This window comes from Lycorma delicatula, chromosome 5 (assembly GCF_047948215.1).
Source record: "Lycorma delicatula isolate Av1 chromosome 5, ASM4794821v1, whole genome shotgun sequence".
In the NCBI taxonomy this organism is placed as follows: Eukaryota; Metazoa; Arthropoda; class Insecta; order Hemiptera; family Fulgoridae; genus Lycorma; species Lycorma delicatula.
In genome coordinates this window covers 88,634,515-88,659,464 of record NC_134459.1, presented here as the reverse complement: position 1 = coordinate 88,659,464, position 24,950 = coordinate 88,634,515, and the positions used below count along the sequence as shown (strand labels likewise).

Below are 24,950 nucleotides of genomic sequence, written 5' to 3'. Positions count from 1 at the left end.
AGCTACACTGAATAGAAATGAGCGAGAGCGCCAGCTTTGGCCGATCTGCGCTGTGCCCCCTCCCCGACAACCCGCTCGACAGTGACGCAAACTCAAAGTCGTATCAGTGAGCTGTAAGTTATAAAATGACACAGCATTTACGTCTCTAAGACTAATAGTTGGGGAATTATTAAGGCAGGACAATATAGACCTTTTCGTTATGCTACAAATTTCTGTTCTGGTACCCATATATTTCGGTGTGATTTTAAAGACGTTTCACGTCAAAAAATCAGCATACTTCTATCAGATAGGAATTTTTTTAGGTAATCTAACATAAGATAAATGTCATGCCTGAAGACAGCATAACTATGAAAAAACAACAGTCAAGTCTAGTCCAACGTAGTTGGCAATGTGGTCAGTGTAAAGAGGGCTGACAACTTTCATCTATTACTTTGTTAATTTCATATTCCTCATAAAATACAATAAAAAGCAAACGACCCGATTTTAGGCATATTAAACAGGGTAAGGGATAAAGTGGTTTCCCACTGTCTTCTCTGTTTGCTAACAAACAGAGTGATTTTTTAGTCCTGTTACCCAATTGTTAATGTCTAGTAATTTTTTTCTAAGAAAGGGAAATTTTGTTTTGTGAACGAAGTTGGTGGCGCTACTCAACCGGTATAGATACGGCAGTGTAAGTTGATTATCCTTGAGCTGTGTAAACTTTTGTGCCGTTTCCGGTCGTGTTACGAACAGAATGTCTTTTACCATAGAACAACGAGTTTTCATTCTTGAACAATATTTTTCTACGAAATCGTACGCGAGTGTAAAAGAATCATTTCAAATTAAATTTGTTGCTGTCCGCCAGAAAAATGACAATTTCTAGGCTAGCAAACCGATTTCGAGAGACAGGTAGTGTTTGCGACAGAAAACCAACTCGCTTGACAGATGACGCTTTAGAGAATGTCAAAACAAGATTACTCAATTCTCCACGGAAAAGTTTACGAAAACTTTCCACGCAAGTTGGTTTGTCATATTCGAGTGTTCAGAAAGACTTACTGTCTGTTCGAAGAATATGGGTCCGACTATACGATGACGAGATATCGCACACCTCACACCAATTTTTTCAGGATGCAAAGATTTGTCTTGTACAGCGTTAAGATTTTCAACCGCCCAAATTCGACAGTTTTGACTGTTCACATAACCATAGAGATGGATCCAAGTTTCATCACTAAAGAACACTGTGTTTAAAAATTCGATTCCGTTATCATTTACGAGACCTAAACCAACGGCAATATTGCAATCGCTTGTTTAAATCTGGAGGCTGAAGCTCTTGGACTAATCGTACGCGATACGGATACAATTTCAATTTTTTAGCAGCTTTCTGAACATCGAATATGACAAACCAACTTGCGTGGAAAGTTTTCGTAAACTTTTCCGTTGAGAATTGAGCAATCTTGTTTTCACATTCTCTAGAACCTCCTGTCAAGCGAGTTGGTCGACCACTACGTTTTCTGTCGCAAACACTACCTGTCTCTCGAAATCGGTTTGCTAGCCTAGAAATTGTCATTTTTTTCTAGCGAAGGAACACCAACAAATTAAATATGAAATGATTCTTTTACACTCGCGTACGATTTCGTAGAAAAATATTGTTCAAGAATGAAAACTCGTTCTATGGTAAAAGACATTCTGTTCATAACACGACCGGAAACGGCACAAAAGTTTACACAGCTCAACGATAATTAACTCACACTGCCGTATCTATACTGGTTGAGTAGCGCTACCAACTTCGTGTCACAAAACAAAATTTCCCTTTCTTAGAAAAAAATTACCAGACATTAATAATTAGGTAACAGGACTAAAAAATCACTCTTTATAATCATTAAATTATCTATAATATTCACACAATAATAAACCTATATATTTAATATCATACTTTTTTATTTATTATTTTTACTTTCCTGGCTCTATAGCTGTAGAAGGGAAAGTACGGTAACTGGTCCAATTTGGGCATATGCGGTTTTCACCGGATCTTTACGTTTTGACACCTAAGGTACTCAAAAACCGGATGGAAATTTTCCGGATGTATGTACAAGTGTTTTCGGTCTCGCACCCTAAATCACATTATAACTCCAGAACTACTCAACCGACTTTGACCAAACTTGGTCAGATTATTTCTATATATAAGGCATTGATCTCATAAAATGTTCAACTTAGAATCTTAAGAGGGAGAGGCTGTAGAGCAAGGTCACCCTCAGTATTCACCTAATTAAGGTCTTATTTCTCTTAGGCACATTTGTTAACAATTAAAAAATAGAAATATTTCCAAAAAAAATTTGAAAAATCGCATCCACCCCAAAAATACTCTAAACAAACTTGTGGGTATAGTGCCTCATTAGTACCCCCTCTCACCACAAGGAGCGTTAATATAGCACCGATGTACAGCTGCTGTAATCGTCTGCTATGTTTTTTTCTGTTTAGCCTACAGAACCACCGTAAAATATTACTTCAGAGGATGAATGAGGTTAATATGTATGAATGTAAAAAAAGTGTAATCTTGTTCAATCTCAGTTCGACCATTCCTGAGATGTGTGGTTAATTGAAACCCAACCACTAAAGAACACCGGAATCCACGATCTAGTATTCAATCCCGTATAGAAGTAACTGCCTTCGCTAGGATTTGAACCTAGAACTATCGACTTCGAAATCAGCTGATTTGCGATGGAAAGTTCACCAACCCGGTGGGTTCATCTGCTATGTTGTAACGCCAGAAGTGAGCGGTAGAATTAAATATATGAATAATATTTAAAGCGTAAAAAAGTATTTAAAGTAGCCACACCCGCGCGAATGAAATACAGTATGCGAGCGCGCTTTAGTTAGAATCAGTGAATTACTTGAAGGCCTTACGCTTTATTTATTAAATAAATTGATAATATTTAAAGTAAAAAAAAAGTAACGCGTTTCGATCTCGATCATCCGTTTTATTTGGTAACTGTTGCCTTAAACCTTGCGGCTTCACCACTCAATCGACGGATGTTGTAAACTTAAAAATTTAGATGTAAACTTACAAATTTTGAAATTTAAAAGTTTAGAATTAGAAAGTTTTCTGTACGGGCTAATATCGGATAAACAATACAGTCAATAAAATCTGTTGACCACCGTTTTAAATCTGTTTTATGTTTATTATACAATTTTTTTTTACAACTTGCCAATAGATTAAAACTTATTTAAAAATGTTTGGTTTTTATTTATTACAAAAGTCATTCAATTAAATAAACGAAAAAATATTATACTTAAATAAAATGATGAATATTTTAAATTAAGTTGTGTGTGTAAGCTGTGCATCAGAAAAAAGCCGCGTGGCGGGAAAAACCTACAACTGTGTTGTCAGCATTTTTATTTAAATGACTTTAAAAATTACTTACTTACTTTGTATCAATTAGTTTTATTTTCATCATACGCAGTGTTTTAAAGTTTTAAAATGTTGAATAATAATAACAGAATGTTAAAATATATTTCATAACAATATCTTAATAAACTTTTCACTGCAAATTTTTATTCATAATCACACATTTGATTGTGATTGTGTATTTGTTTTATATTTTGTATATATATATATATATATATATATATATATATATATATATATATATATATATATATTCATTCACACAAATCTATATGTGTGTATGTGTGTATGTGTATGTGTGTGTGTGTGTGTGTGTGTGTGTGTGTGTGTGTGTGTGTGTGTGTGTGTGTGTGTGTGTGTGTGTGTGTGTGTGTGTGTGTGTGTGTGTGTGTGTGTGTGTGTGTGTGTGTGTGTGTGTGTGTGTGTGTGTGTGTGTGTGTGTGTGTGTGTGTGTAAATGTATAAAATGATAAGGTAAATAACTATTTTTATTGCAAAGATTAAATAAAAAAACCATAAAAACTGAATGGTTACAAAAATCATAAACATAAAATGGTTAACAAATCAATCTCAAGCAAAGAGAGCTCTTAACTCACTGAACTATTTTGAAACCTATTATTAGTTTATCTATGCACATGTGTATGGAAACCGGAAACTAGAATCAAGCCATATACGAACAATTATGAAAATTAGAAAATAAAGAAAAGTCCATAGTTAATTTAGCAAAGTGATGTAAGATGTATAATTTTTTTGGCATCCAAAACTACCTCCAATATCCATGAATTTAACTCATTATGTTATTATTTCTTTATACTTAAAAAATAATAATAATAAAATTAATAGTACTAATTTTTTATTCCACTATTAAAAGTAGCATATTCAAATCTACTTTAAAAAAAGAATGAAAACCTATTCTGGGAAACCAAGAGTAGCAAAAATGTTATCATGTTGAAAAATCTGATGCAGAGTTTAATTAGAAGAAAAAAATTAATGTTAGCTACCAGTGAACGGTTACTATTTAGGCTGCTGATAAATGGGGATTATCCCACCAGAATAAAGTAGAAAGAAAAATAACTGTTTACATATGGTTCAATGTAAATTAAAATAATAAAAATTAAAAAAATATATAAACATTAATTATAAAAACAGAACAAAAATACCTAAAATATTGTAAAAAATAAGAGAGGAATCAAGATTTGAATTAATTCATTAAAAAAAAATCAGGTTGATTTCTCTAGACTGCAAATAACTGTAACTGCAGCTACAAAATAGTATTTTAATAACATTTATTACAGAATAATAAATTTGAACATTTTGATTTCCTGATCCTTTTTTTGGATTTTCTATATATTAGATATATCTATGGTACAAACTAAATACTAATTGAACTTCATGAAATTGGCTAATTAGTCCATTAGTTAGGAACTTGCTGAACATTTATTCAGCAGGAATGTGCCCACTACATATAATAAAGCACAACAAACATATTCCCTTTGTAAAAGATTAAACACAAGCATGTTAATCAATGTTTTTATTAGTGTATGTGTGTATGTTTTTTTTTATAGGAGTTGCAAGCATAATAAACAAACTTAATGGATTACCATTTGATGAAACTGATGAACAACTATTTGAGGTAATGTTAATAATTAAATGCGTTACAGCTACTCACACATTAATACATGCAATATAAGTTAAAATAAACCAATGCAAAGAAATGTAAGTAACATATTGCTTACTAATAATTAGTAAAGTTTCTGTCCTGAGTAGGATTCCAACAACCATTTGAATTAGTTACAACCATTTTTAGAAATTAGTTAAAAATTTAAATTAAGAAATAGTTAAAAATGATTAAGCCATTTTTAATAAACCTGTTTTTGTAAATAACCAAAGTTAGACAACATTGGAAGCAGTTCACTGCAAGTTGTTGGCAATGGCTAATGACCTTAAGTGTGATGCCATTTGAAATTTATTTTAAATTATCAGTCCTTGTATCTCAGTTATTAAAGGTGCTAACTGATATTTTACTATACTTGGGTTTAACTTCCAATATGTTAGTTTTAGTATTTCATAGGCTTCTTATTATTGCCTCTAGCTGAGCTTCAGTCTCATAGCATTAACACTTCGTACAGCAGTATTTAACAAGCAACAACTGCTTGTAATTTAATGGTTCAGTATTTATTGGGATAAACACTGAGGGTTGTGGGCAACCGCCAGTGTTTAATATGTTTTTTGTATTAAGGTACAATTTTAAAAAGAACTTTTGCACTTACATGATTTTATTTATATTATATAAACCTCACTCCTTACTTATTTTTTATGTTTAATTCTCTAATAGACGTTTAACTGAAATGTTTATAATACAGCTTAATATTTCCAAATATAATATTTCTCAGAAATACAGAGTGAGCAACATAAAACCGAACCCGTTAACGTAACCGCTGCAGAATCGGTAGGTTATGTTGTAATGAAATTTTATTAATGATACCGATAAATGAAGTATGAAAAACATAAAACATAATTTAAATGTTGTATTTATTTACCTTATTGTTATAAAAGATGTTCTAAACGACCACCTTGGGCATCGATGCTCTTTTATGCTCGACTAACCAGTTGAGAGTCGTCTGACGCAAAACGCTGTTGTCATTTGCGCTGATTTCTCGTTGAATATTCACCTTCACTTCATCAATATTGTGGGGATTAAACTATCTCCTTTAAGTAGCCCCAAAGGAAAAAATCGCAAGTAGACAACTCTTGGGAACGCGAAAGCCATCGTCCTCTGCTGACAGCTCGTTCATTTGTGAAAGCTGCATGAACGCGATTCAGTGAAACGTTTGATGTGTGACAGACACGTTTCTCCGTCTTGTTGGGAGGAGCTGTATTCTTTTTCATTATCAGTTAATTGTGCATAGAATTCTTCCAAAATTGTGAGGTAAACTTGTATATTGACAAAAAATTAATATTGTCAAAAAATATTGGTCCCATTATACGATTACCGGAAACGGCACACCAAACACCAATTTTCTCATCGTGAAGTAGAGGCTCGATTATCTCATGAGGATTCCTCATCATCCAAAACCTTTCTTTTTCCTGTTTAGCCGCCGGTAATTACCTTTCAGATAATACTTCAGATGATGAATGTGGGTGATATGTACGAGTGTAAATGAAGTGTAGTCTTGTACAGTCTCAGTTCGACTATTCCTGAGATGTTTGGTTAATTGAAACCCAACCACCAAAGAACGATCTAGTATTCAAATCCGTGTAAAAATAACTGACATCATCCACTACCTGGTGTTTTGCGAATTAGCATGGCCAGATAAATGAAGCCATGACTCTTCTGACATGAAATACAACATCGGCTCTATCTGTCCACCAACAATGTTTTCTAGAAGCCAGTTGCAATAATCAAGTCATTTCAGTTTGTCTGTCTCCTTCAGTTGTTGCACAGTTGTAACGCGGTATGGTTTCAATTTTAATTCATGAAGACTTTTATGGCAAGATGTGTATTTAACACCAGATTGTTAGGATAACTTGCGTAGTGATTTTTTTCGACTGGCATTAATTCTCCTTTCAATATTGGCAATGGCCTGTAGAGTCCTAACGGAAGGTTGCCTATTTCGTTTTGCATTTGAAACCGAACCTGTAGTACCCTATTTTTTACCTAAATCATGTGTGCTACTCTTCGCTGGGATACAGGCATTCAGAAATTTTTCTACGAATACTTGATGCGATTCTTCAAACGATCCAGAACGAATATAGGCCTCAACTATAGCTATTCTTTCCTAGACTGAATAAGGCTTTTTTTTCCTATTAACCTCCGGGAATCACTGTCAGGTAATACTTCAGAGGATGACATGTATGAGTGTAAGTGAAGTGTAGTCTTGTGCAGTCTCAGGTCGACCATTTCTGAGATGTGTGATTAATTGAAACTTAACCACCAAAGAACACCACCGGTATCCACGATCTAGTATTCAAATCCGTATAAAAGTAACTACCTTTACTAGGATTTAAACGTTGGAACTCACAACTTCGAAATCAGCTGATTTACGAAGACGCGTTCGCCACTAGACCACCCAGTGGGTTTGAATAAGGCATTTTACACAAACATAATTGCACTCACAATACTGCACTGCAAAAAAACGTAAACTGCACTGACACGTGTCAGCCCTGACACGTGATGTTCTTACTACACCTGACAAACGGGAGAAACAATCAGTAGTAACATATACATCCACTTTTCGCGCTAGTCGTGCGAGTTTCATAAATAGTGTTGGATAGCGGTTTCATTATGGGTTCGGTTTTATGTTGCTCCTGTGTATAACATTTCTGAGAATGGTCAAGGATGTCACTTAGGAAAATAGTATTTATACTCGAGCAGGACTAGCCCTAGCGTTTTTGCTGCTACAGGCAAACCCAAAAAATGCCGCCCCCAAGCTTCAAAAAAAATTATAAAAGAACTATGTTTACCAGAAAAATGACATATAATTGAATTAAGACAATAATACTGATATAGATTTACGGAAAATTGTTTTGTTGAAAAACAAAATTTACATTTTTAACGAGCTAACGACAACGAACTTACAAACTAAAACTAATACCTACTATTTAACCCACCGAGTTTGGTATATTGGTAAACGCGTCTTCCCAAATCAGCTGATTCGATAGTGGAGTCATCCAGCGTTCAAGTACTAGTTAAAGCCCGTTACTTTTATACGGATTTGAATACTAGATCGTGTATACCGGTGTTCTTGGGTTTTAATTAACCACACATCTCAAGAATGGTCGAACTGAGACTGTCTCCACAAGACTCCACTCATACATATCATCCTCTGAACGGTAATTATCGTTGTCTAAACAGGAAAAAAGTACTTATTATTTTCAGAGATAATTTAAATATTCTTTTAAAACAATAATCAAAACTAGTACAATAATAATATTATTGTACTAATAAATGGTAAATAATATTGTTGATTAGATTCAAGTAATCGAAATATATTTTTGTGGGTTGTGTATATTTTTTTTTGCTCTAGTTCAATAGGTTTGCCGCTCCTAAATGTTGCCGCCGTAGGCAGTTACCTAACACCTAGGGCCGGCCCTGACTCGAGCAGCCCTTGTAGTACTCGAAGATTCTTGCTGCAAACTTAAACTGGTTGGTATATAATGTACTGCTCTCATTCTAGACAAAAATGACCCACCCTATCAAGGGGTTGTGTAAGGATGGATGTCCCATTACCTGGATGGAATCCTGAGCTATTTTCTGAATAGTAGTTCTAGTCAAACGATTCTTTATATATATATATAGACTGCCCCTTTCTCACAATCCACCTCTTTTCCCTACCTTTGATCCCTTTTTCATCACATTGCGTTCAACAGATGCAAGTCAGACTGTCAACATTCAAATTAAGGAGGCTGAGACCTCTAGAGTCATTGATGTCATAAGGTGAAAAGGAAAGGCTGCTTGTGATTGATGCAAGAAATTTTTCTTTTCCTGCACAATTAGTCTACTGGCTGAAGTACCTGACAGATAAAACTAACCTTCCTTATCCCTCCTAAAATACAAATATAAGTTTGTTGAATAGAACTCGAAACAAAGTGAGTCTGTCAGTTACATAAGTAATTCCTAATACAAATAAGTTTTTAAAGATTGTTTTTTAAAAACTTATTTAACTTAATATAAATAAGTTTTTAAAAGTTGTAAGGATCCTTGCCCAAAAAATATACAATAAAATCTAACTTTACAATATAAAAAATATTAAGAACAAGAGACAGTCGACATATAATTTATAATTAATTGTTCCTTTTTTTAAAACTGATTAAAAATGTTATATATGTATTCTCTCTCTGTATATATATATATATGTGTGTGTAACGTATATGTGTGTGTGTGTGTGTGTGTGTGTGTTAGATATATATATTTTTTTTATTGTAAGAATATATTTACTACTAACAATTCCAAATTGGTTTTCTCTGCTTTTAGGCTTTTACTATTTTTTGTGGACTGGGAATTCATAATACACTTATGTACAATGAAGTTGAAAAAGCTATGGCACGACAAAAAGTTACTATTGAGGTTAGTCTTGCAACTTCAACAATTTAATCAGAGTTTTTAAATTACAGCTAGATCTCACTGAAATCATTTCTCTTTAATCTGAAAACTTCTGTAAAATCTGTTTCCAATGATTAAATTGAAGAGGTTGCCTAATTATACTTATAATTAACCTCAATAATTCAAAGTTTTTAGGCCCTAATTAGTTTTTCTCTGAAACTGAATTTTCAAGATATTTATCTATATTTGAAGAAGGAATTAAGGTTTTAAAATTAGATGTATAAAAATATTCCCAGCAAAAATAATTTATATCCCACTACATTTCCATAAATGTACAAAATGTTCAAGAACTTTACCTTTGTACTTAATGGAAGCAATTAATTCTTATATTCAAATCCCTTTCATATTGAGAGGAATTCTCTATGGCAGTTGAATCTGTTCATATTTTCTACAACGTATGATTACAGATCAATCTAATTTGCAAGTTTAAATTCTGTACCATGTATTTTAGTTAAATGTCCCATTGGTGAACAAGTATCAGACTAGAGGTTCATAATTTGTTTATTTTTATATGTAAATTAGTTAATTAGTCATTTATTTTTACTTTTTTTAAGAATATGTATTGAAAAATTATTTTAAATTTTTCAAGTTAGGACTGTAGAACTTAATATTTATTCTGCAATTAACATAAAACAAATACAAAACTGTAAGCAAATTCTGTCAATAAAATAAACATAATCAATGATGATAAAGGAAGATATTCAGGAAATAAGAAAAAAGCCCTTGGATTTTCTATGTCAATGATTATTATAAATAAAATGGTTTAAATTTTACACGAAACATAACGTAGATGATAACATTTTTGTGAAATGGGCTAGTGTACCTTACTTTTGAAGCTGTCTATGAAGCCAATATAAAATAATTTCTCTAATAATATTCTATATTTTTATACGCTACACTTAGTTTTGTCTTTTATTTCAGGTACTCTCTTACCATGCAACAGCTTCCAGTAAAGAAGTTGAAGCACTTTTAGTAAGTCTACTTATAGTTCAAATAACCTACCATCAAAACTTTTATTCAATAATTCAATTACTGGTTAATAAACAACAAGCCATTCCCATGTACAACATACTTAATATCATAAACTTCTTATGTCAGAAACACTGGGGAAGATGTGAAACAAATGGTTTTTTATTCCTCAGTCTTTAATTGAAGTAATTATATTCCAAATCATTTATTTTATGGTAGCATAAAAGGATGTCTAATAATCTACAACTACAGAACATCTACAGACTCAGTAGTATATTTTAAAGTCAATATAGAATTTTACTCCTATGATGACCCAATCTTGTAGAACTAACAGGCAGCACTGTTACTGAACAGCTACTATAATAACAGATTTAATGCAATTTAACTAAAAACATGCAGCTAAAAATTTACATGTGCTTATCTCTTTTTGATGATTTAGAAACTTAATACTGTAATATTAAAAAAAAAAAAATCATTGTGGTCAGAAGCTTATAGTATAAAGCTTGCAGATTTTCAATCATTAATGAACCATTGCCTGCAACACTGACTGAACACTGCTGTATCTCTTCTAAATTTTATTTTATATCATTTTTCCACTAACCCTAGAAAAATCTTAGGGAAAAGTAGAAAAAGATCCAAAACGTTTTTTTCTTGCTTGCAAAAAAATCCATATTTTTTATAAAACATTCATATTGCAATATATTTTTTAATCATACACAAATCAAGAATATGCTTTATTTCATTTTGTGCGAATGATAGTACAATTCATGAAAACTCAGTTAAATAAAAATAAAAAATATCAGCCATCCTAGAAGAGATTGAAGATGAACAGAATAATTTTGATGATTCAGATTTAGATTATGAAGGAGAAAAAAATTGTGAGATGGAAAGATCAATCAGAACATAAAGCGATCAATGGTAATTCCCAGCTCATAGCAAAAGACAGTACTATCCAACAGCATAACATCAACAAAAAAAAACTCTGAGGAAAGAATACTGTAATCAGCTTCCTACCTGGTAGTTCACCTATCTACCTAACTCTGTATTGGGAAGCTTTTCCCCAATTCATTATTGTATGAAAACTTATGCCACACTAATTATTAGTAAAACCAAAATTACACAAAATGTTGGTTTAATGTATTTTTTTATTTTATTTGTTGGACAGACAGTTAGAGCAACTCATAAAAATTTAATCAATAATTTCATGTTATGATTTATAAGTGATAGAATTATGAGTTAAAACTGAGTTCTACAATCATTTACAAAATTTTATTAGTCAACGATATTTTTTTTTATTTTAAATTATACAATGTTATGAGTATAATGTTAGATTATTTAAGTAATAAACATTATCCTTGTTAGTAATAATACTGTTTAGTAAAATATGATAAAATAATTTTCTACTGCACAATTAAAAAATTCTATTTTAAATGGTTTTATCAAGCAAATTAATTTAAAAGAAATGTAGATTATATCTACAAACTGAATATATTTTGTATCACAAAAAGTTTTAAAAAATTATATTTTAAAATTGTTTATTATTTCCTAAAGCTGAAACATAATGATAAATTCCTTGACCACATATATTAACAATTACTATATGCATGCATGTATTGAAGAGTTAGGTGATTCAGATAACAGAGGGAGATTGAAACATATCTATAATGTATCTATAATGTATCTCTGCTTTTTTTCCAAGAAAATGTGGCTCTCTGCATTTTCACATAGCAATAATGGAGGCGCCTTCCTTGGTAAAATATTCCGGAGGTAAAATAGTCCCCCGTTCGGATCTCCGGGTGGGGACTACTAAGGAAGGGGAAAATTAAAAAATAACATTCTACGAGTCGGAGCGTGGAATGTTAGAAGCTTAAAAAAGGTTGGTAGGCTAGAAAATTTAAAAAAGGAAATGGGTAGGACAAATGTGGATATAGTAGGAATTAGTGAGGTTCGGTGGGAAGAGGAAGGCGACTTTTGGTCAGGTGATTTTAGAGTAATTAACTCAGCGTCAAATAATGGGCAGGCAGGAGTAGGTTTCGTGATGAACAAGAAGATAGGGAGGAGAGTGGAGTATTTCAAAACGCATAGCGATAGAATCATTGTAATAAGGATAAAATCAAAACCTAAACAGACAACGATTGTTAACGTCTATATGCCTACAAGCGCCCATGATGATGATGAGGTAGAGTGTGTATACGAAGAGATTGATGAAGCAATTAAACACGTAAAAGGAGATGAAAATTTAATAATAGTTGGAGATTGGAATGCAAGCATTGGAGAAGGCAAGGAAGGAAATATAGTGGGTGAATACGGGCTGGGCAAAAGGAATGAAAGAGGGGACCGACTTATAGAGTTTTGCACGAAGTATAATTTAGTAATTGCCAACACCCAATTTAAAAATCATAATAGAAGAATATACACTTGGAAAAAGCCAGGCGATACTGCAAGGTATCAGATAGATTATATCATGGTTAAGCAAAGATTTAGAAATCAACTCGTTGACTGCAAAACTTACCCTGGAGCAGACATTGATAGCGACCATAATTTGGTGATAATGAAATGTAGATTGGGGTTTAAAAACCTGAAGAAAAGGTGTCAGATGAATCGGTGGAATTTAGAGAAGCTTGAGGAAGAGGAGGTAAAGAAGATTTTTGAGGAGGACATCGCAAGAGGTCTGAGTAAAAAAGATAAGGTAGAAAATGTAGAAGAAGAATGGGAGAATGTTAAAAAGGAAATTCTTAAATCAGCAGAAGCAAACTTAGGCGGAATAAAGAGAACTGGTAGAAAACCTTGGGTTTCAGACGATATATTGCAGCTGATGGATGAACGTAGAAAATATAAGAACGCTAGTGATGAAGAAAGTAAAAGGAACTATTGGCAATTAAGAAATGCTATAAACAGGAAGTGCAAACTGGCGAAAGAAGAGTGGATTAAAGAAAAGTGTTCAGAAGTGGAAAGAGAAATGAACATTGGTAAAATAGACGGAGCATACAGGAAAGTTAAGGAAAATTTTGGGGTACATAAATTAAAATCTAATAATGTGTTAAACAAAGATGGTACACCAATATATAATACGAAAGGTAAAGTCGATAGATGGGTGGAATATATTGAAGAGTTATACGGAGGAAATGAATTAGAAAATGGTGTTATAGAGGAAGAAGAGGAAGTTGAGGAGGATGAAATGGGAGAAACAATACTGAGATCTGAATTTAAGAGAGCATTAAAAGATTTAAATGGCAGAAAGGCTCCTGGAATAGACGGAATACCTGTAGAATTACTGCGCAGTGCAGGTGAGGAAGCGATTGATAGATTATACAAACTGGTGTGTAATATTTATGAAAATGGGGAATTTCCATCAGACTTCAAAAAAAGTGTTATAGTTATGATACCAAAGAAAGCAGGGGCAGATAAATGTGAAGAATACAGAACAATTAGTTTAACTAGTCATGCATCAAAAATCTTAACTAGAATTTTATACAGAAGAATTGAGAGGAGAGTGGAAGAAGTGTTAGGAGAAGACCAATTTGGTTTCAGGAAAAGTATAGGGACAAGGGAAGCAATTTTAGGCCTCAGATTAATAGTAGAAGGAAGATTAAAGAAAAACAAACCAACATACTTGGCGTTTATAGACCTAGAAAAGGCTTTCGATAACGTAGACTGGAATAAAATGTTCAGCATTTAAAAAAAATTAGGGTTCAAATACAGAGATAGAAGAACAATTGCTAACATGTACAGGAACCAAACAGCAACAATAACAATTGAAGAAGCATAAGAAAGAAGCCCTAATAAGAAAGGGAGTCCGACAAGGATGTTCCCTATCGCCGTTACTTTTTAATCTTTACATGGAACTAGCAGTTAATGATGTTAAAGAACAATTTAGATTCGGAGTAACAGTACAAGGTGAAAAGATAAAGATGCTACGATTTGCTGATGATATAGTAATTTTAGCCGAGAGTAAAAAGGATTTAGAAGAAACAATGAACGGCATAGATGAAGTCCTACGCAAAAACTATCGCATGAAAATAAACAAGAACAAAATAAAAGTAATGAAATGTAGTAGAAATAACAAAGATGGACCACTGAATGTGAAAATAGGAGGAGAAAAGATTATGGAGGTAGAAGAATTTTGTTATTTGGGAAGTAAAATTACTAAAGACAATTACAAGCTAAACGAGCCTTCAGTAAGAAATATAATTTGTTTACATCAAAAATGAATTTAAATGTCAGGAAAAGATTTTTGAAAGTGTATGTTTGGAGTGTCGCTTTATATGGAAGTGAAACTTGGACAATCGGAGTATCTGAGAAGAAAAGATTAGAAGCTTTTGAAATGTGGTGCTATAGGGGAATGTTAAAAATCAGATGGGTGGATAAAGTGACAAATGAAGAGGTATTGCGGCAAATAGATGAAGAAAGAAGCATTTGGAAAAATATAGTTAAAAGAAGAGACAGACTTATAGGCCACATACTAAGGCATCCTGGAATAGTCGCTTTAATATTGGAAGGACAGGTAGAAGGGAAAAATTGTGTAGGCAGGCCACGTTTGGAGTATGTAAAACAAATTGTTGGGGATGTAGGATGTAGAGGGTATACTGAAATGAAACGACTAGCACTAGATAGGGAATCTTGGAGAGCTGCATCAAACCAGTCAAATGACTGAAGACAAAAAAAAAAAAAAAAAAATGTATCTAAATTTGCAAGATAAGTTTTTTGAATGTCAGAGATAATCACAAAAAAAAATATTCTCTTGAAAAGCTCTTACTTGATAAAGCAACTACATCAATGGTACTTCATTATTTTGCTGGTACAAATATATCTACTTCTGATCAAAGCTAGATGTAGATTTCATCATCTTCATCATATGGAGTTCTGCCTGTTGGCAGGTCCCTGGCACCACTGTTGTCTCCATCTGTTTTTGTCCCACATTTTCCTTTTCATCTCATAATAATATTCACTGCCCTTTATATCATTTATTAGCTTCAGCCTTTTCCATCTTCTTTTTTCACCCTCAACAGAGTCTTCAAAAACTACATTTATCATTCCTTTTCCCTAATAATAGAGTACCCCAAATCCCTACTGCTCATCTGCCTTCTGAAAAGGCCATTGGCATTTGTAGGGACGAAGCTTCTTATCCCAGGAGCTTATTATTCGATCCTATCATTCATTAGCCACTTGTATAAACCAACTAACTTTAATATGCATGATCATTGCTCCCTTGCCACCACAGGGAGGAGAATTTCAGGATTTTCCCTTCATGAAATCTAAGACCTAATAAGCATTTCTTAGGTTCTCTAGCAGTAAGAATCTTTATATTATGTAAAGGTACAGCAGACTTGATATACTGTTTGATAGCTACTAATAATGCATCTATTACTGTTATTGTTTCAAAACACTAAAAAATAAGCTCGTGTTCTTATAAATTTACATTGTTTTTAATAGGAAAAACCTATTAAACATTTTACTATTTTACATTTTTTATAGGAAAAACCCGTGCCAGGAGCAGATGAACTGAATCTGTATTCATTATCGTTTGATGATTTTTCATTATCACAAGATGAAATGTTGTTAGCAGCAGTTAGCATGTTTCTTGAATTGGGATTAGTTAAAAAATTCAATATTGAAAGAGAGGTAATATCATAATTAATTATTGTAAAAAAAGTAGTTACTTAATGTGTTGAAAGTAGTAATTAAGGATCTGGTTACAATTAATTTATATTATTTGTATGTTAGTATTAACTTAATGCACTGATGAACAAGCCTACAGAAGAAATTACCAAAAAGAGATCAAATACTTTTAATTTCATTAAAATATTTATTTACATTGCATTATTCTAAACATTAATTTTTATATGAATTAATAAAACATTAATGCCTCACTTTTCACATACGTATAATTAAATTTTAGAAGATGTTTTATTTCAAAGAATCCATGAGAAAATTTTCTTGAACATGTTTCCAGATGTATAGAAAGTTATTCCTAAATTTTTCATTGTTTATCATTTAACATTCACTCCCCTCATGCTCTTGTGTCCATTATTTATTTTATATTTTCACCATATTTATAGATTAATGATATACTTGGTTGCTCTTACTCTAGACAGAACAGATTAAAATGTAGCAATATGTAGAATTTTTTGTTTTTAAAATTTTATGATACCTTAATACAGAATATCTTAGCAGGTATGCACTACCTGCATAAGATAACTGAGTACTAAGGTGGTAACTGTTTATAACATTTCATCCAGTTGTAATAACTTTCTATTGGTTTAATCAATCAATAAAATTTATCTTTATTATTATTATTTGAATAAGAAAATAAGTTACATTTAAAAGTAAAAAAAAAACTTTTGACTATCAATGGAGTAAAGAATTTTCAACCAAATGGATGGAAGTATAATTGTCAGAAAAGATGATACCATGCCTGAATTTTTCTTTTCTTGAAGCATATTGACAAATATTAACAGTACGTTGTCATAACATCTTAACTAACAACAAATTCAAATGAAATCTTTATTTTTGACAAACTGTAAAAAAAAATATTGTTACTGTTTACTTTTTTGTTGATTCTTAACATTATTCAACATATGCTTGATTTTCTTCATATTTTAATTGTTTTTTTTTTTCATTGTCATGTAAATGATGGTGCTGATAAGATAAATATAACTTCATTGAAACATCCTTCATTATACTTATTTGTGATATGTTCTAATTAACATATTTATTGTAAAAAACCACAAGCAAATATTAAATAAATGTATACCTTTACTATTATCAGTGTGATGTGATCGTTTATTACATACATTAATCTTAAATTCTTATTTTAAATATTCTTTCCCATATAATAATATTTCATTGAAAATTAGAAAGGAATGATTCTTAAACAGAATATTTCTTGAATAAAAGGATTAAACTGTTAAATCCATGCCTATACTTGAAATGTATAGGTATGGATACCTATTACCAGTATTATAATGTAATATAATATTGTATATCATACACCAAACTGCACAAAAGAGTTCTTAGCTCTAATACTTTCTTTTTTTCAGACTCTTTATAGATTTTTAATCACTGTACGTCGGAATTACAGAGATGTTCCATATCATAACTGGAGACATGCTTTTAATGTAGCACAAGTTATGTTTGCCATCCTTATGGTAAGTTTTTAACATATTTTATTGTTTATTGTAATATTATTTGTATTAATTTGTTTTAAAATAACTTTGCTTAAAATAAAGTTAATTAATTTACTTTAATTTGAACAATTATTTTGCATACCCTTATTATGTGGATTCTGTTTGTGCCATTAAATTATTGCTTACTCCTAGGTGCTACAGGCTAATGTGATCCCTGGCATTCTGAACATATCCCTGCCATCTATCTTGATCCTCTGCCTATCTTTTCCAATTGAAAACACTGTGTCTTCAAGTCATGCTCCACATCATCCATTATCTATTCCATGGTCTTCAATTTCTTCTTCTGTAGTACATCAATTCCCTCCATATCCTTCCCATCATCTACTCCCTCACTCATGCCTCATGACCCACCCATCTAATTCTTCCTGATTTAACGAAGCTTAAAATATCTTCATTTTCTAGTTGTCATTAATTTCAACATTATTCCTCACTCTCCACTCTCCATTCTCATAGACTGGTCCAATGATTCTTCTCATTATCTTTCAGCTTCTCAAAATGTTCAGCTTCGATGCATCATTCATCATCAACATCCACTTTTCAGTAACATAACATACCACAAGCCTTACCAGAGCTTCATTTTAGTTGCTCTTAATAAGAGACATGAATCAAACAATTTAATACTGGCATAAAAAGATCTGTTACCCTCCATTATCCTTCTCTCTATCTCATTCAACACTCTTCTACTACTACCTACGGCATATTCAAATGCACAACATTCTCAACATGCTTGAAAATATAATTTTATATTTCTATATCTCTTGCATGTCTTCTACTTGCTGATGGAGATATGCTCATATAGTTAGTATTAGCTTCATTAATCTTTAGTCCCACACCTCTACCACACTTCTCCAGCAGGCCAAATGCCTCCGCCAGTATTGCCATAATGACCACATTGTCCACATATGCATACACCTGCCATAGTTTGTTTATGATGGTCCCATCTCCCACAACACTACCAACCACCTCCTGAAATACCATATTAAACAAGAGAGTTAACAATGCATCCTACTGTCTCACTCCAGATCTTATTGCAAAATGCCAACAAAATTAGCCATTGTCACCTCAGATATTTTTCATCAATGGTAATCATGACCAACTTAACAAGTTTTAATGGTAAACCAAATCTTTCACGTCCTTCCATTACCTTGCTTCTTGACACACTATTAAAGGCCCCTTTGTAGTAAATAAAAAGCAGATGCAGGTCAATATCAAATTCCCCACATTTTTTCACTGCTTGCCTTATCATGAAGATCTAGCTCCCTTCTAAGATCAGACTGATAATCACTGAGAACCGCTTCCACAAACAGAGTAAGCCTTTGTAATAAAATGTTTGTAAAGAACTTGTATACTATACTAAACAAGAAGACACCCCTACAATTATTACATAACATCTTATCACTCTTTTTAACAATTGAGCAGATCAGACTTATCTTCCATTCATCAGGCATCCTTTCATTTCTCCATATCATCAGTATCAACTTATAACTTCCTGCTTTAATCCATCACTCCATATTTAATTAACTCAGTCACCACTCCATCTTCCCCAGGAGCTTCATTACTTTTCAATCTTGATACTGCATCCTCAAATTCGTTTCTGGTAGAGTCCAACCATATTACAACATATTACCGCTTAACCCAGTTTCATCACCATCCACAAATCCATACACTCCCATCCCTTCTCTTTTATTATGGTCGCTCATTGCAATACGACTGTTATTAAATTGTTCTCTACATCATCCTTCTCCTTCCCATTCAAAACCTCCTCTAAGTGCTTGGTCTTACAACCCTTCATTCTAGGTTGATATCCCCTTCTAAACCAATCCACCTCCTTATAAAATATTTGACTTTGATTTCTACTACATAATACCTCCAATTCTTTCACTTTCTCATCATTGTGTCACGTTTCTTGTGCGTCAATATTGACTTTACCCTTCTCAATTCACTGTATTTATTCCAAGCACTTTTTGTATCCCTTTGTATCATCCTTTGTGTACCCTCATCTCACACTCTCCATCATACCATGCATCACCTCTTCACACCATCCTCACTCCTATGGTCTTTTAAGCCACCCTCTCCAAAACTCCTTTTATATTCCTCCGACTTTCCACATTTACCTCCTCCATCGTGTCTCGCATCACCTTAGTAAGCTCCTCATCCAACCTCTCATGGTACCTGTTTCTATCCTCCTCATCCCTCAACCTACCTGCATCCCATTTGCAAATCTTCATTCTCCTTTCTTTACATATATTGGCCAGGTTTGATCTAGTTATGGCTCTAACTAAGAAATAGAATCGCAATTCGGTCCTCTCGTAGCAGGTACATCCAAAATCAATGATGCATGTCTAGCAGTAACTAAGACATGGTCAATCTGGTTGACTATATCTGATTCCTTTCCAGTTTCCTAGATGTATCCTTTTTTGAGGGAATCCTGTGTTCTTAATTATTCTATTACATTCATTAAATTACATCCAATTATGTTCTGCAAATTGCGCCAATAGGAAGCCTTTATTATTTGACAACTCATGCAGATAATACCAAACTGCAACAGATCATACCAACCATTCTCTCCCCACCTTATCATTTAAGTCCCCCACTACAATGTCATATCTCTGAACCCTATTAACCTTCCTAAGTAACACATCATAGAAATCCTCCTTTTCCCGCTCCTCCACCTCTTCTGTAGGAGCATAAGTAGACATCACAGTAACAACTTACTTCTAAATTTACCTCTTAGTCTAATTAGTCACAACCACCAGTGGTTTGAAACTTAACAGCCTTCCTCTCATTTCTTTACTGATAAAGAAAACTGGTCCCACCATAGCCCGTCCTATCAATCCTTTCACTCTACAATGTAAAAAAAATCCTTTTCATCAATTTGTCAACCACTGCACCATCTCATCTCCTCCGTGCCATCCTGAGCAAGTCCATCTTACAAATATTCAGCTCTGACACCAGCTCCTTCATCCTCCCCAGTTCCAGCGTCCCATATTGCCACTCTCCAGTCAATATCCTTACCTCTTTTCCAAACTCCTCCATTCACATTCATATTCGTACTCAATTTAATTCTCCATAAGTCCTGTCCCACCCGAGGCTCTTTCCTAGTTTCATAACAATAAATTCTTTACATGGCTGGGGAGTTAGCCCAATGCAAGACCCGCCCCCAGTCTGCAGGACCAGACGATGTTAGTTTCGAGTTCCCTTCTCCTAGAAGGTTTGCTTCCACCACAGTTCACAGGCACATCCTACCCTGGATTTTCTTTTAGTTTACTCCCTAGCCTCTTCCACCCTCTCTGCCACTGAAAATTTCTTCCTCACCACCTTCGAGATCATTGGCCCTGTTACCCTAGGCAGTTTTCACCTGTTACCCTAGGCAGGAGCCCTATAACAGGGTGCTACTATCCAGAACCAGATTGACCCTGATTTTTTAACGAGCTTGATACTCCTCCTTCCCCATCACTTGCATGGTGACGTCCCAGGCTTGCGACCAGCAGTACATAAAACACTGTCGGCAGAGTTTGCAGATTATCACTGTCTATCCAAAGTCATTAAATCCATTATACATTGCAACATTTCTGACATGAGTTTCTGAAAATGAATTTTTTAATAAGTTATTACATACATACATAATCAATTTTTCCCCTCTAATTAACTTTTTAAGCATCTACATATGACCCAGATGGATAAACTTCCAAATTTTCTAGTAAACTAGAAATTAGATTACCATGTGAATATCATTTTAACAATTACTGAATTGATACATTCTTTTTTTTAATAATAATTTCTTTAAAAATTGATATTAAAACAATATTTTAATTATAAAACATTAAGTCTGACTTATAAAATATGATACTTTTTATAATAATAATAAATAGTAAAAGTATTAGAATTCCTTAAATCATTTTTTTAGGGTTGTGAGATGAAAGGAACATTCAGTGACCTAGAAGTACTTGGAATGTTTGTTGGATGTTTGTGTCATGATTTGGATCACAGGGGTACTAATAATGCTTTTCAACAAAAGTAAGTAAAAATACTTTAATTTTGGCAATAAATAGAAAAATTTAGTTAAATTATTTTGAATTATTGTATAATAATATTTTATAAATTTTTACCAAGATGACAATTCATCAAAGGTAAGACTCTTCTTGAGAGGGTGCTTTCTTCAGTATCTTACTATATTATCAATCTTCAAATGCAAACGTAATACAAAATTTGTTAAATTTATCATTAAAAATGTTCAACGTGTAACATTATTATGTTGCACATGTACTATCTGTAATATAGTAGTGGCACATTACTCTGTTACTATGTATGTTGCATATACAATGCACCTACATTGTATGTATTACACATACATCTTTGGTGACCCGTCAAAACAGGCCACCAAAGATGATTTATAAATTTTCTGTAATTTGATTTAGAGTAGGATTATGAAAATTACTTAAAAGAGGTAATTTAAAAATGTTAAAATTGTATTTATATAGGGCCACTGTATACATTCATTGTACATGTATATAAGATTCTCTAGAGAGAATCTTATAAATGTAATATTAATAATAGGGCTAATTTCAATTACTGAACTGATTCTTCAAAGATATCAACAAGCAATAGTATTGATTACAAGCCATGTCCACTACATTTTATATGATTATTTTGGGTATGAAAAGGTTTTCACTCAGTGGGTCCCACTATTGTAAATAGTTGACCACAAACACATCCAACTGAACTCTTCTAAACTTATAAGAAGTTTAAATTCTAGAATTATCTAAAAGCGATTTACACTGAGTTTCCTTAACACTTCACAACACAAGATGAAGCATGATCATACATGTCAAACAGTGGTAGGAGCCAGTGAAAGTGTTCCAAAGAAAGCAAAAATAGTTATATCTGTAGTAAAATTTATTATTACAGTTTTTGGGATTCTCATGGTGTGGTGTCAATAAACAAACTGGAAAAAGGCAGGACCATCACCGGGAAATATTAAAATTCACTACTGGAATGTCTGGATCTGGCCAAAAAAAGTGCTCTTTCACCATGATAAGGCTTCTGCACACACATTTCGTTGTTGCTACAAAACTCCATGACCTTTGCTTTGAAGTACTTTCACATGCACCATATTTGCCAGATTGGCTCCCCGTAATTACTTCCTCTTTCTAACAATGAAGAGTAATTACTTCCTCTTTCTAGCAATGGGCTTCATTGCTGGTCAATGAAGAAATGGACGAAGATTCATTTCAAGGGATGAGTTCAAAACTAAGACAAACACTTATTTTACAGTTGGACAAGTCACATTTTACTGATCGCATTAAAAAGTCATTGGTCAAAATGAATCAAATCAAGTAGACGTAGAAAAATAAAAAATAAAATCCCTGAAAAATCTTGTTTTCTTTGTTATGTTTTATTTGTCAGACCGAAAATTTTCCGAACAGTCATACCGCAACCAAAACTGACCCACTTATCCATAAAATTATTACATTTAATATTTCACATACCATTTTTGCACAATACATGTACCCTTATCAGGAGACAACTGTAATTAAAAATTCAATACAAGAGAATATGTTGTGAATTTCAATTGTTAACTACCCACACTCACAGACAATAAGTTTCATTAAAAAAGGAGCAAAATCAGAAGTGTGCCATGATAAAAAGTACAGATTGCTAATATACATATTTATCAACAACCATGTACAATTCTCAACATTTTCATACACAACTGTCAACATTTTCAGGATTGTACTTTCAGAACAATAAATAAAGATCAAATGATGAACTAGTAAACGACTTCCTGATAAACACAACTCAGGAACACAGAAATTAAACGGCAATATTACACTGGACAGATCAATGCATATTCACTGTAGTACAAAGAAGATATATGAATGCCCATTCGCAACAGATTGAATGTTTGCAGAAACAAGATAATATATGCAAATATATTAACTTCATAACTCATAAAAGTCTATAATCATATGTTTAAACATTATGAAAGTTTATCATTAAATATAACAAACATTCTCATTAAATGAACAAACATGGATAAAATATTACTTGACCTTATAAAGGAATTTCCCTACCACCCAATTACTTCAATACAGCACAATTAAAAGATCACCAATAATAACACTATTGAAAAATCTAAATGTAATTAACTTCACAAAGATTTCCTGTAGGTGAAATATCACATATTTAGGAACTGGGTCATTTTTAAATTTATTTTTATAAGTACTAAACTAGAATAAACTAAACCAATGACTTCCAGACATAAATTTCATTTAAACAAAAAATAAATTTTGAGGACATTTCTATTAATTCATTGTAAATTATATTTTAGGAAGTTTCTAGTAGTAAATACTGCATCTTTTTATTATAAGAATTATTCTGAGTGATATGATGGAAAAAAGCTGACAACAAAGTTGTAGAATGTTTTTTGCATTGGCTATTTATTCTTATATAGTGGAAAAATAAAGATACATGATAAAAGCTTATCAAAAGTTAAAAAAGTTTTAATAATCAAAAAATGTTTTAAAAATTCAAAAACTCAATATTTTTAAACCTTGATCAGCTGTCCCAAAGTATTACATTGCAATACAATAATTATTATATTGCCAAAGTACAATATTGCCTCCAAAGTATTTTTTGGGATCAGTTGCACTACTACTTACTATACCTAGGAAGACATTAAAAAAATGTTAAAAAATATGCAATAAATAAAGATAGTTTTTCAGATTTTATGTAAGGAGGAATTTTGGGGCAAAATATTTTTAAAAATGGTAAGCATGCACATATGTATTGACCTTAATACAAAGTGGGGTTATGATCGTAAAATTGACCAACAAAAACTATTAACCTCAAAATTTTACCACCAAATTGCCCCATACGCAAGAGTCTGAACAGAATTTTATCATAATTGGTTAATCTAGTCAAATTTATTAAGCTTTAAATATGCCAACATACATATGTACGAACATTGTCTCCTATTTTTTTTTTTGTTGTTTTTTTGGGGTCCCTGGGTCATGAAACATTGAGAAATGAAAAAACCCATCTTCATTTTTTGACTGATTACTATACTTTCCTTCTTTTAGCATAGCTATAGAGCTATGATGTCAGGAAAGTAAAAGCTTAATACTGTCGGTCAAAAGCTCAATACTGACTTTTATTACAAATAACTTACATTTTTATCATTCTTTCATTTTCAGTGTTTGAAAAAATAACTATTATATTAAATTGTATAAATAATTTACTAATTATTAATAAAAATAATGAGTTTTTAATAATTTATTAATTATCGAATGATAATAAATAATTTT

General features: G+C 32.4%; 1 protein-coding gene across 1 annotated transcript in view; it reads left to right on the top strand.

Annotated features, from left to right (window-relative positions):
• LOC142324470 (dual 3',5'-cyclic-AMP and -GMP phosphodiesterase 11A-like) overlaps window positions 1–24,950 on the top strand; it is a 148,613-nt gene that overhangs the window by 114,136 nt on the left and 9,527 nt on the right. Inside the window, exons 10-15 of the mRNA XM_075365295.1 lie at window positions 4,950–5,017; window positions 9,359–9,451; window positions 10,409–10,459; window positions 15,932–16,078; window positions 17,497–17,604; window positions 21,551–21,660. Coding sequence (XP_075221410.1) covers window positions 4,950–5,017; window positions 9,359–9,451; window positions 10,409–10,459; window positions 15,932–16,078; window positions 17,497–17,604; window positions 21,551–21,660 — 577 coding nt within the window. The remainder of the gene's footprint in view (window positions 1–4,949; window positions 5,018–9,358; window positions 9,452–10,408; window positions 10,460–15,931; window positions 16,079–17,496; window positions 17,605–21,550; window positions 21,661–24,950) is intronic.